Consider the following 14,240-nt stretch of genomic DNA (forward strand, 5'->3'; position numbering starts at 1 on the left):
AGCTCCAGTGGACGGCAGAGACTGAGACCGCCTTCCAGGATCTTAGAACAGCCCTGAGTAAGGACACTGTATTGCATATGTGGCAGGAGGAGCCAAGTCTCTTTTTATAGTGCATTATTGTTGCGTCAGCGCCCATGTGCTATAAAAAATGGGAACGTATGCGCTTTTTGAGGTGTGTCGCTTGACTAATCTTAGCGCCGTTAACGCGCTTTCGTCATTTCCCCCGGAACTAAATTGGAGCACGCGAGCTGGTGAGGAGCGCATACTGTTTGTTCCTATTTTAGTTTATTGTTTAGTTAAGAGATGTACTTTACGTGTTTTAGAGACGTGACTCAAGTACTGGTCTTGAACCAATGTTCCTTGCTGCCGGGCCACCTGAGGGGGGTTCGTAGAAGTACTTAAACACTGGAGAAGGTACGAAGTATGGCGTAATACAGTCGCCTTTTTTGCTTTAACGGTTGCAGTGCTGTCCTGTTTCCAGACTTTTTTGGTTTAATATAATTTTTTTTTTTGGTTTCCCATATGTCTTCCTCTTATGAAGTTGAACTTATTTCTTTTATTTGTTTTCGGTCTTGATTTTGTTTATTCGAACTGACTTCCTTTAGTACTCAGTGGAGCTAATTATGTGACTTATATGGTCAAGTTGTGTTTTGTTTGTTTTCTTTTGTGCTTTAATTCTCTGGATTGGTTGTGTTGATGATGCTATTTCATTCAAGTGACAAGTTACTGACCTGCCTTCTTTGTTGTGACAGGGCCTGAGCACTGGGGCAGAGAATTTCTTTTAGGTGGTGGTATCTTCCTCACAGCGTGCAGTGGTCACCTTCCCATGTGTGAATGTGTGTGTGTGAGTGTGCCTGTGTGTCTACACAGTGAAATGCAGTGAGTCACCAGCGAGTGGTGTGGTCTGTCCTCCCTAGTTTTGGTAAGCTCCAGCCCGGGGGCCCTTGACTTTTAGAAGTGTCTTGTGTAGATCCAACAACCTTCTAGACTATTTTAAATGCTATTTCATCCAAGATTTGTCAATAAAAAAATGTTTCGTGACCAACTTCTCTGACTCTTAATTGGTGGGACGAATCTGTGTTAGCCTGTTTAGGTGGTTTTTTCAATTCTTTGGGTGAAATTCCCATAGTGGCGTAGTCGGAGTGCTAGTCCCCTTTCATACTGGGGATTTGATATTTCCTGCCACCTGATCCCATCATCCCAACGCCACACATAACCCTGACTTCCAGCAGCCCTTTGTCTTACAGACCGACTCTTCAGATCGAGGTCTGGGAGCAGTGTTGTTACAAGGTGGTCCTGATGCCCGACGTCCTATTGCTTTCCTCAGCCGTAAACTCTTCCCTAGAGAAGTCCGGTACTCTATTGTGGAAAAGGAATGCTTAGCCGTGAAGTGGGCTCTGGATTTGTTAAAGTACTACCTTTTAGGTACAGAGTTTGTTTATTAATGCAGTATTAATGTTTTGAAGAGACTCATAACATCTCACTGTTACTGATTCATCATGCAGCTCAAAGCATTCTGGGTAGAATCTCATCAGTCTCTTCTGATTCATCAACACAGTTTCACTGAGGATTTATAACCAACATAAAACCCAGGACAGAGTGTCTGAGTGAATGTGGTCTGGACTGTGTGGATGAGTCTCATTGAGTCAGAGACGCTGAAGAAGGACAGAGTTCCTGCGCTCTCATCCACGTACACTCCTACTCTGTAGATATCTTCATACTCTCCTGTTCTTCTTCTTCTGATGATGATGGGCTTCACAGAGAGATCAGTCTTTATCTTATTGTGTATGAAGGAGTAACTGTGAGGAAAGCAGATCAAACTCCAGGACTGATCAGTAGATCCAAACACACACTCTTCACCCGGTCCCTTCCTGCTGATGTTCTTATATGACACTGATATAAACACAACTCCACTCCACTCGGTCTCCCAGTAACAGCGTCCACACACACTCTCTCTACACAACAACTGACACACACCATCAAATCTGTCTGGATGATCAGGATACGACTGAGACTGAGACACATCTGTCACCTTTCTGTTCTCCTCAGACAGAATGAGATGAGTGTGTGCTGTGTTTGGATCCAGTGTGAAAAAACACTCATCTGAACAGAAGAACAGAGACATTAATAACACAACAATCACTACAGTGTGTGTGTGTGTGTGAGTGTGTGTGTGTGTGTGTGTGTGAGTGTGTGTGAGTGGGTGTATGTGTGTGTGTGTGAGTGTGTGTGAGTGAAATGTAATCGATTCCTCACGAGACTGAAATTAGCTTCGGACATAAAATATGTCATCACAGCATTTAATAAAATATATTGTAATGACAGTAAAGTTGTATAAAAACAATCTCTTTCAGTAAGTGAGAGAAGCTGTCAGAATATATTTTAAATGTGTCACAGTACATTTATACACAAAATCCTACAATTGTTTCAATTTATTTGTGTTGATGTAAACAAGTTATTAATTTAGACATAATGCAAACATTACTTCAGCTGGCATATTTGCATCTGCTTTTTATTTCAATAATTGAAATGCTAAAAGAAATAATACATCAATATTAAAATGTAGTATAATAACAATAATGTTAATATTTATGATAATAAAAAATGATTATGTATTTTAATGAAAACAAATTAATAAAAATATGTTATGATTATAATGTTGTTGTACTCTTAAATAAACAAGTATTACTGGTTTATCTGTATGTTATACCAAATAAAAAGAAAAATAATAATATTACAATAATCATATAGCTCTTTAAAAAGTCAGTATTTACTATTAATGTAAAATGATTATTTTGGCTATTAGCATAATGTAAACTTTATAATGTAAACAAATACATGGTTGCAGTAATCATTTATTATTTAAATTACAAAACTAAAACATATTGCAGTAGTGTTGTTGCAATATTTACAATTAAAATGTTATAATAAATACAAATTATAATGAAATAAAGTGTATATTATTATTTTTAATTAATTGTAATTGTCATAATATTGAAGAAAAACAAATGCTATTTTAAATATTATTACAATCATACTAATTACTACAATAATAAAAATTAATGACAAATTAAATAAAAACTACCAAATAATTGAAAATATTTATTATTATTATTATTATTATTATTATTATTATTATTAATAATAATAATAATAATAATAATAATAATAATAATAATAATAATAATAATAATAATAATTAATAATGACCTAAAAATAAAATATTGATATAAAATAAAATTGTATATATATATATATATATATATATATATATATATATATATATATATATATATATATATATATACACACACTATTGCAATATTATGCCATAAAAACGAATATTTATCTTCATCAAATCAAAAATATGAATTATGATCTTAATACAATCATAAATGTATTGTATAATTGTCCTACATTTCTTGAGTCCTGCTGTAATCCTGGATTCTCCTCCATGCTCAACACTAAAAAACACACACATAGTCACAGTCAGTCAGTAGAAGACTATGCATTGCAAAAATTATTATAATTATATAGATATTATTTTTTGTCTTGTTTCCAGACAAACAACTTCCTTTGCTGTCCACTTTTTTTATGCCACACAAGTTCATAGAGGTGTGTGTGTGTGTGTGTGTGTTGATTTTGCACTTTAGATGTTTTAGAGGTTCACCTCTTCATTGCATTGCAATTTTGCATCTGCATTGTTGGGGATTTGTAAATTGTACACCAAAATGTTTGTATTTTACCCCATTTCATATTAACCAGTCATATTTTTTATGATGACTTTTTTTTCAAATCAAATCATGCCTCAATTATTTTAAACATAACAATAAGGGTAACAGAGTTTTGTACCATTCAGGTGAAGCTATAATAAAAAAAAATCAAAATGTAATATTTTCTCGTGAGAAATGGACACAAACTGCATAAGGGTTAAACAATAAACCCCAAAAACCTCTCCTGCATAACATACTTGAGTTTATTTAGTGAGCAGTTTGGATCCTCCAGTTTTTCAAAGAGCAGTTTCACTCCTGAATCTCCAGGATGATCGTAGCTCAGATCCAGCTCTCTCAGGTGTGAGGGGTTTGAAGTCAGAGCTGAAGACACATAACCACAGCCTTCCTCTGTCACCATGCAGCCAGACAACCTACAAAAACATACAACAGCAATCCACATTGAATTAGATTGTTTTTTGTTCCTTTTTATATTTAACTGATCAATAAAATGGTTGGTCACAAAAAAAAGGATTTAGTGCTCATTTATCATTATCAATAAGAAACAAATATTGGACATATATTTTTAAATGCAAATGTAAAGCATGAAATCTCTCACAAGTAATACTGGCACAATACTGCAGCAAAAATCTTATGTAAAAGTAGTGAAAGAAAGAAACATGAGATAGGAAAAAGGCCCCTAGTGGCCAATGTAATGGCTTCTTTCTGCGTTTTGTGTAATACTTGCCACAACCAACATTCTGATAAAACATATTCAACTCAATATTACAGGTGAAGAGAGGGGTGGAGATGTCAACTGATCACCTCTCTGAAAAACTGGAGGATCCAAACTGCTCAATAAAGAGTCCCACAAGCCAACAAGGCCTGATAGGACTCCTTGATGCCATTCCTTACTTCCGGTGTCCACCACCGGACTCAGGGGTTGCCCAACAGACCTTCACAGTACGTTTGGGCCTTTTACGAGTCTGTTCGGCTCCTTCCACCGCCAACAGATCCAACAGAACCGCTCTTTGTCTAGCTTGTCAACTAGGACCTGTTTACTTTAAAAGACCCTACCAGGGCCATATAGCTCCTAGGGCCACTGAGGCACTCAAACCTCTCCACCACATTAAGGTTGTGGTCCTAAGAGAGACATTCTGTCTTCACTCCATTTGTTTCTACAAATTCTTTGCCATCTTTCTTCATATTAAATTGTCTATTATTATCTATTCGCAGTGCATATTCATTATTGGTTCTACATTTTAATACATTTTTTAATTAATAAAAACATTATTAATTTTTTTTCTAAAACACCAATCTTACTGATAAATCACTGGAGTGTTTTATTCTAGTTTGTGAATCTAAAATAGTTAAACAGCTTGGGGGAAGCACTCCCATATTGCCAAATTTAAGTGAAGGTGGGAATCTGCTGACTTCGACTGGGGATATTGTCGGATGGTGGAAGGAATACCTCAATACTGGAGAAGGATCTCCTCAATTCCACCAATTTTCTACTTCCAGCATGTTCCACTGAGGAAGCAGAGGCCAGTGGCTTAGATAAGCAAACACACTAAAAAACTATGTCTTGAAGATATAAATGCAGACGCCTATTTGACGTCTCTGAGATGTGCTTTTACTAACAGGGAACCTGCTGTCAATGAATCTATCCTGTTCATGCAAAGTTCATTCCAAGTCAAGTCTATTCATTGTTCAGTCAAGTCTGTTTCAAGTCAAATATTTGTGTTTGTTTAGATTATGGATTATGTCTCTGTAAATAAAACTGCACATGAGTTCTCACTATGCTCGTCTTCAGTGAACTAAATTGTTACATCATGGTAATTATATGAAATATTCTGCCTGCATGTCTTTAATTTGTGATCATTCTGCATGTATTTTATTAAATAGAATCAAGCAGTAAAGAAAATCACTCTAAATGTGCACACTCACTAGACTAGAATTCACACTCTGAGGGTATGTTTTGCAAAACTACTAGATCATTTCAAATCTCACATCATTAAAACAACAATTATGATAATATATCTTTTGTGATATCGCACACTGTGCAGTGAGATTACATGTAGAAAATCTATACAAGATTAACACGATAATTGCATACATGGTTTTTGCATGCATTCTAAACATAAGGATAGTTTAATGAGTAAATAACAAAGTATTTCAAACTCAAACCTTATTATCTTCAGTCTACAGTGTGAACTCTTCAGTCCATCAGAAAGCAGCTTCACTCCTGAATCCTGCAGATCATTGTTACTCAGGTCCAGCTCTGTCAGATGGTTTGATGATTGTAGAGCAGAAGACAGAGTTTCACAGCATGTTTCATCAAAACCACAACTTTCAAATCTGCCAAAATAGAAGGTTTTAGCCTGATTATCTACTGATGTTCAGTTTTTTTTTCTGCAATAACTTATTTTTCTCTTCATAATCGGGGGAAAAATTTCACTTTGCATTTACATTTCATTGTTTAGTGATGTAGAACAAATCATTTAATTAAACATCAGTCAGTGAAATACTCACAGAGCTTTTCTGCAGCATCTCACAGCTGGAATGAGTCTCCTGTAGTCTCCTAGTTTTGATGTGAACCTCTTTGGGTTGAACTCATCCAGCACCTTCTCTGACATCAGTAGTATGTAGGTCAACACTGTGCACATTGAAGACGAGAGATCTCTTCCTGGATGTTCATCTGAACTGAGGTAACTCTGTATTTCCTCATATAATGAATGATCTTTCAGTTCAAGTAAGCAGTAGAACAGGTTGACTGAAGCTTCATCTGAGATGTCCTGTTGTTGTAATTCTTTAATGTGTGCACTTAGATTTCTGATGCTCTCTGTGGTGTCTTTGGTGTGTGTGAGCAGGCCTTTGAGCAGATTTTGACTGGATTCCAGTGAAATTCCCATCAGAAACCGCAGGAACAGGTCCAGATGCCCTCTCTTACTCTGCATTGCTTTTTCAATGGCTCTCTCTGTTAAGTCATGCCATTTGACCTTTCTAAAAGGAAATGTAAGATTTTGTATGACTTTAGTTTGTGAATTCTCAAAGAAAAACTTAAGCTCTTGCTTGTTTTTTTTCAGGTAACAGGTGAACACATGCACTGCAGCGAGGAACTCTTGAACGCTCAGATGCACAAAGCAGAAGACCTTTCTCTTATAAAGTCCAACTTCCTTCTTAAAGATCTGAGCGATCATTCCTGTGAACTCAGCATCTTTACTCACATCAATACCACATGCTTTCAGATCTTTCTCATAGAACACAATGTTTTCCTGCTTCAGCTGTTCAAACGCTAGCTTGGCTAACTTCAGAATCATCTCTCTATTTAAAAGTAAGTGCTCTGAACATTCTCCTTCTTGTTGTTCGCCATATTTCTGACTCTTCATGTTCATCTGTATCCTCAGGAAGTGAATGTACATTTCAGTGAGTGTTGTGCTGATGTTCTCTTCATTGTTCTCAGTGAGAATATCCTGAAGTACTGTGGCTGTGATCCAGCAGAACACAGGAATGTGGCACATGATGTAGAGACTACGAGACGTCTTAATGTGTGAGATGATTCTGGAGGACAGACTCTGATCTTTGAATCTCTTTCTGAAGTACTCTTCCTTCTGTTGGTCAGTGAATCCTTGCACTTCTGTGAACAATCCTACATACTGAGGAGGGATCTGATTGGCTGCTGCTGGTCGTGATGTGACCCAGACAAGAGCTGATGGAAGCAGTTTACCTTTGACCAGACTTGTAAACAGCACATCTACAGATGATCTTTCCTCAACAGTGTTCAATGTATCACTTTCAAAATTCAAAGGCAGTCGACTCTCATCAAGTCCATCAAATATAAACACAAGTTTATATTCTGTATATAACTTTGATTTCTCCAGGAACATCAATTCAGGATTAAATTTCAGCAGAAACTCATGGAGACTGACCTCTCTCTCTTTAATCACATTGATCTCTCTAAATGGAAGCAGGAACACACAGTCTATATCCTGATTAGATTCTCCTTCGGCCCAGTCCAGGATGAACTTGTGCACAGACACAGTTTTTCCAATGCCAGCGACTCCTTTGGTCAACACAATCTTTAACTCATTGTTTTTCCTCAGTTCAGTAAATATATCATTGCATTTGATTGGTTTGTTCAGTGTTTTTTTGCTCTTGAAAGCATCATCAATCTTCAGAATCTCATGTTCCTGATTTACATCTTTTATATCTCTCTCTGTGATGAACAGATCTGTGTAAACAGCTTTCAGATCTGTGTCAGTTTCTTTGTTGCCCTCAAAAATGTATTTTGCCTTCATCTTCATGTTGTTTTTGTGAGTTTTCAAGACATTTTGCAGCTCTACAATAAAAAAGAGACAAAAAACACTAAACAAATTTGTCATATTTTCATATCAGCATGATTGTTATTATTTGCAACTGATTCAGACAGATTAAATTCATATTTAACAATTTTCAGTTTTACAATATCTGAATGTCTATGCTCTTTCCAGATCACTTATTGATTGAGATCTTTATGCCATGAGATCAGTCTCACTCAAAACTAATGAATGGTTTCCACATGATCTAGCACATCAAACAGAATGTGTGTTTAAACTTGCTTTAATTAACCTTAGCATGCGTGACCGTAATCATGTCTCTGTGATACTGAATCTATTTTGTGACAGGGCCACCTTTTGGTTAACTTTAATTGAATTCAAATACATTATAAGATGTTTAAGCAAGGCTTTCAGACCATTGTAGGCTGGGTATCACTGGGGACACTTCTATATATCTGTATGAAATCTGCCTCTGATGTGATCTCTTATTTCCATTCACAGGCAGTGATATGATATATGTGGATTATATGTGATATGTTGGGAATTACCTCTAACAGGGACAGATGTCTTCATATTGTCCTCAGTCTGAGCTGGGAGAGAGAAAAAGAGAGAATCACTCACTGGGAATCATTTATCTCAGAAACATATCAGTAGAGCAAAGAGGTCAAACCTTCACACTGTTAAATATTTAATAATGTTACAGTCACAGTAAATTAAATGTTACCTTGCTTGTGTTCATTCTGCAACTGTTCAGCCAGATCATTTTGGTTTATCTTTCTCAGGACGTCTACCATGACCTTCACAGCTTCATCTGGTCCAAAACACATCACCATCTTATCTACTGTGTCAAGTCTATCTGCATTTTTCAATTCAGACTTTGATATGCACTTTTGATAAAAATTCACTAAATGCCAATGAAAATTCTTCAGTTCATCTTCTGCCAGCTCCATCAGTTGGTCCAAGAGCAGCTTTTTAACAGACGCCATCGTCCTTCACCAACTCACGACTGCAGATTAAGAAAAAGAAAAGAGCTAAAGTGAGCTCAAATGTGACATTTTAAAAACTACAGTGAAAGCCTTTCCAATTTTTTTTTATTTCTACATAAATATGACCCAAAACATAACATTTCTCCTGAACGTAGACAAAGAAATCTACGAAAGACGTTGAGATAAAATATTGATTGTTACATATCTGTTTGCTGCAAAAGTATGTGAATTTTTGTTTTCAGTATCTGATGTGTCCTCATTTGCAAGTTTCCTACATCTTGTTCATCTTGTAGGACTTTCAGCCCGTTCCTCATTACATAACCACTTCAACTCTGTGATGTTGGTGGGTTTTCCTCAATTGAACTGCTTGTTTCAGCTCCTTCCACCTCTTTCTTTAACCGTTCTTTGTTGTCTTGCTGTATGGCCCACTTTCTCTTGAGACTGAGCTTTGGGACAGATGTCCAGGAGATCTCTTGTTCTTTCACATGGTGAGTGTCTGATGAGCATTTAAAATTTGCTGAGCAGTTTTAGGACAAGTGTCTGTTTTAGGACAAATGGTTTAGTATGGATTTTGCATTTTTTGCAACAGCATTTTGCGTATTACAATATAATATTGTCTGTTTTTTTTTCTTTTCTCAGGACTGACACGGCCTCTAAGGCCAAAAATTGTTTCCTTAGTTTATATGCTGCTTTGTACTGTTTTCATTTTTTTTCAGTAATAAAAACTGTCCCAAGACGTCATATAGGCCTAATCATTTTTAGCTTAAGGACCGTTAAAGACAGACATTCACAGTCAAAACCTTAAATTAATTTGTACAAAATGTATTCGTTATCTATATATTAAATCATCTGTTTTTGTTCTTCTTAATCCCAAATAGCTCCAGATATTTAAAAAAATACTTTATGGACAGGTTTCGGGAGATATCTTGTGGACTTTCTGTAATTTACAAAGCACAAACCAGAATCTGCAGAATGGAGAAGGTTTGACCATTCACAAAACCAATATAGTTTTATTTCAATTGTAGTTAGTCTCTTTTTTTAAGTGAATATAAAAAGATACTTATCGGTGCTTATTTAGGTTATTAAAAGGGGTGGAAAGATGCTTATTTAATTTATTATCACTAGCAAGGTTTCAGTCCACTGAACTAAGCAGGGAGAATTTGCTCTCTGTATCTGTCATTCACTAAAAGTTATTTTGTGACAACAGACTGGGGTCTTGCTTGGAGCTCTGATTTGCTCTGATTAGCTCTGATTAAAAGAAAATGCAAATTAATTTTAGTGGTTATTGCATCCGAGCCACTCCCCATCACACTGGTATTAACAAGCGTCTGGTGCAACCACTCTAAGGTAAATTAGCTGTTTAAGTATTATTTGGGGAATCAGATCTTTGAGTTGATTCAAGTAGATTACACTGATATGAACATCAAACTTCAAAGGCATTTATACCTATCAAAAGGCTATGCATAGACTAAAATAGCAAGCTTTCTTAAATTTAGGAGGTCTATAGGAAATTATTTGTAACATTACATATATTTACTCTAATAGTAATGGGAATTCTGATTGTCAGTTGTCAGAGAGAGCACTGAAGATCCAGAAGTGTTTCATTAAAGAGCAGTTTCTGAACACAGTTGGCTTGCGTCTTTTTAAAGATGACGTTCCGACCATGTCCTCTTGGGTGTACTTGTTATCTGTCCTCCAACGAGCATTGTCTTCAGTGTCTGCTGAGTCAGACCTGAAGCTGATGGCCATGCTTTCCTGGACCACCGTAAGTATCAGTCTAGAGGTGTGCACGCCTTCCAGCCTTAAAGAGCTAAGATGCGTATCTACTGAGATCCAAGGAGCTTTAGTCAAGACCACAAGGTCTGGCACCAAGACATAAGGCTGCAGACGTTCTCAAATTCTCAGGACAGCAGCCAGCAGCTCAGTTTCCCCCGCTCGCCAGATTTTATAAGACGAGCAGTCATGAGATGTAGGAGAGACCAAAAGGAAGAAGACTACTGAGCGAGGCCTTTTGAGGACTGTGAAGGTCACACCAAGAGCCAATGATGTCTTGAATTTTTAGCAGGAGAGTTTTATAACTTTGTCTTTAAGCATGGTCTTTTGCATTGTTTTATGGTGCTCAAATCTCCTGCACCTTCTACCTTATTTTGTTTATCCTCAGGTAAGGTAAAGTAAGTCGAGTCTGTCCTATCTCTCATAAGTATTTAATCATACTCACAAGACAGGTCACAGAAGACTTCTCCGTGGTCTGTTCTGCTCAGGTCTAAAAATCAGAGTCTGTCTGGCATCGGAGTGCAGCCCTTCTTTATAGACTACAGGTGCAAGTTGACACTTTTTGGGAAAGTCCCATACAGCTCTCAAGAAGCTCATTATAAAAACACAGCCATCTTATCAGTCTGCTCTTCTGTGAAGATCTTTCTAAGATGTCCTCCTCTCTGCGTCGGGAACTCAGCACTCAACGGTAACATTCCTATTCTTCAAAGTTCTTACTAATACATATTTTATCTCTGACTATACTTTAACTAAATGCTACATATATCATACCTAATGTCTTTTCTCAATAAACTACTTTTAAACATGATGCTGTGGTGGTCTTTCTCTCTACTATTCAATAAAGTGAATACAATACCATGTGTACTGTGTATCTTATTAATACTTATCAAATAAAAGAATACAATATTCTGTGTGGTCTCTTCTTCTTGATAAATCAAACAAGACAAAATTACAGACTTACAAAATTGGGAAAACGTCCTGTTTCCATATATATATATATATATATATATATATATATATATATATATATATATATATATATATATATATACACATTTATTTATTTTTTTACAGCACATTAGAGTGAATCCTGTTTGTTCATGTTTGATCATGTTTCATGAGTGTTTCATGATTAAGACAGTATTTAATCTTTACTTACATGAATAAGGAAGTGTCTTTCTGCTCCACAGCTGAAGACTTGCTTTGATCAAAACGTTCAGTTTCTAGACAACTTCCCCCCCGCATAAACATTAAAAATTATGGTTAGGTTAATAGTTTTAAAGGTTTTTCGATCAGAAAAAAACGATCAGGTGTAAACGTCACATGTAAAGTACAAGGTGCATAACATCAAAGTATCGCGAGATCGACTGACGGTTCTGTGTTCTCTTTACTTTCGCTCTCGCGGTACTTTGATTTGTACTTTGAACGAGGTCATTCAACGAACACACACCTAAGCACTTTATTTTTCAACGCGGAAGTAAATACGAGGACGTCCTTACTTCTAATGTGTTAAACTTCCGTTTCACGAGCAGCTAGTGGAAACAAACACAGACCACTGTATCTGTGTCCCAAACTGAAGCGCGTGAAGCTCGAAGCCACGCCTCCTCGGGATTTCCTCAGGTGTTCTAGATTACCGCTCCTGTCGCATAGCAACGGAGAGCTGACGTCCTACAGGATAGGAGGAGCCAGAGTCGATCACTTTCACTTTCATGTTTCACGTCACAATGGAGTCGGTCTCGAGACTGGTTTAATCCCCGGATGACAACTTTAATGCAGGTATCGGCTTGGATCTTGCTTGAATGCAATGATCCATTAAAAACCTATTAAAAAACATACAATACACACACAGTAGATCAAATGCTGAATAACATCTAAGGCCTTTTCTCTATCAAATATAAAGTACTAGATTTTCTTTCATTGATGTCGATTAAACCCAACATTATATGAAGTATAAATATAAGTTAAATATAACAACCCTGAAAATAATTCAGAAGTAAAATGCAACATACACAGTGGTGCAGCACTAATATTGATACAAAACCATCCTAATTCTTTTTCAGAACAATACTGTAGGCCTATACCTTCACTTTAAGTAGTAGTATTAGCATATACAATACAATAATTTAATTATAGAAAATAAACATTCAAATTCAAAATTCAAATTCAAATTTTATTTGTCACATACACATACATACATGGTACGACATGCAGTGAAATGCTTTATACAACCGTCCAGCGTCGGAAAGAAAGCAATATATATATATATATATATATATATATATATATATATATATATATATATATATATATATATATAATATAAAATATATATATATATATATATATATATATACTGAAGAAATGTGCAAAGTATAAAAGGTAAAAATGAAATAAAGTATAAAATATAAAGTATAGAATATAAAATATAAAGTGGCTGTGTGAATGTAAAGTGACTAGTGAAATTTTGTCCAGTGTAATTGTCCAATTGTAAGTGGGTATCTGGGGAAAGAGGGGTGGACATGGGAATCCCGGTGATTAGGTTCTGGGTGTTCTCTGGTTCAGACTCCGAATGGCCTGCCGAAAGAAGCTCCTCCTCATTTTCTCTGTGTTTGCCTTCAGGGAACGAAAGCGCTTTCCTGAACGCAGCAGAGAAAAGAGTCCATTGTTGGGATGGCTGAGGTCTTCCACGATCTTCCTGGCCCTGGTACAGCACCGCTTGTTGTAGATGTGCTGCAGTACAGGGAGCTCAGTGCGGATGGTGCGCTCAGCTGACCGCACCACCTTCTGAAGAGCTCGCCTGTCCTGCATGGTGCTGTTCCCGAACCAGGAGGTGATGTTTCCCGTCAGGACACTCTCAATGGTGCAGGTGTAAAAGTTCCTGAGCACCTGAGATGGGAGTCTGAAGCGCCTCAAATGGTATAGACGCTGCCGGGCCTTCTTCACCAGGGTGTTGATGTGACAGGACCAAGAGAGGTCCTGCGTAATGTTAACACCCAGGTACCGAAAACTGCCCACTCTCTACACTGGGGTCCCGTTGATCATGATGGGATGGTAAGAGCGCACCTGCTTCATGCTGAAGTCCACTATTAACTCCTTTGTTTTGCTGACGTTCAGGAGCAGATTGTTCTCCTGACACCATCTCTCCAAGTTGTTGATCTCCTGAAGGTAGGCCATCTCATCGTTGTTGGAGATCAGGCCCACCACGACAGTGTCGTCAGCAAATTTAATGATGGTGGTGGAGTTTGTAGTGGCCACACAGTCATGTGTGTACAGCGAGTACAGCAGGGGGCTCAGAACAAAACCCTGAAGGGCTCCAGTGCTGAGAGTGAGGAAGGATGAGGTGTGTTTTCCCATCCGTACGGCTTGTGGTCTGTCGGTCAGGAAGTTGGTGATCCAGTGACGCAGGGATGGGCTGAGTCCCAGGACCTCCAACTTCGAAGTAAGCGTGGAGGGAA

The 14,240-nt window shown here is 37.2% G+C and overlaps 1 protein-coding gene across 1 annotated transcript; it reads right to left on the minus strand.

The window, feature by feature from the left end:
* Positions 1-1,543: 1,543 nt before the first annotated feature.
* On the minus strand, positions 1,544-12,583 carry LOC122332501 (NACHT, LRR and PYD domains-containing protein 3-like). The gene is made up of 8 exons (XM_043229821.1): positions 11,945-12,583; positions 8,751-9,032; positions 8,575-8,616; positions 6,243-8,049; positions 5,898-6,068; positions 3,971-4,144; positions 3,418-3,464; positions 1,544-2,103 (listed from the first exon to the last, which is right to left on the minus strand). The coding sequence occupies exons 2-8, from the start codon at positions 9,010-9,012 to the stop codon at positions 1,550-1,552; spliced, it is 3,057 nt and encodes a 1,018-aa protein (XP_043085756.1). The 5' UTR covers positions 9,013-9,032; positions 11,945-12,583; the 3' UTR covers positions 1,544-1,549.
* Positions 12,584-14,240: the final 1,657 nt, after the last annotated feature.

This window comes from Puntigrus tetrazona, unplaced genomic scaffold (genome assembly GCF_018831695.1).
Source record: "Puntigrus tetrazona isolate hp1 unplaced genomic scaffold, ASM1883169v1 S000000095, whole genome shotgun sequence".
NCBI classification, from domain to species: Eukaryota; Metazoa; Chordata; class Actinopteri; order Cypriniformes; family Cyprinidae; genus Puntigrus; species Puntigrus tetrazona.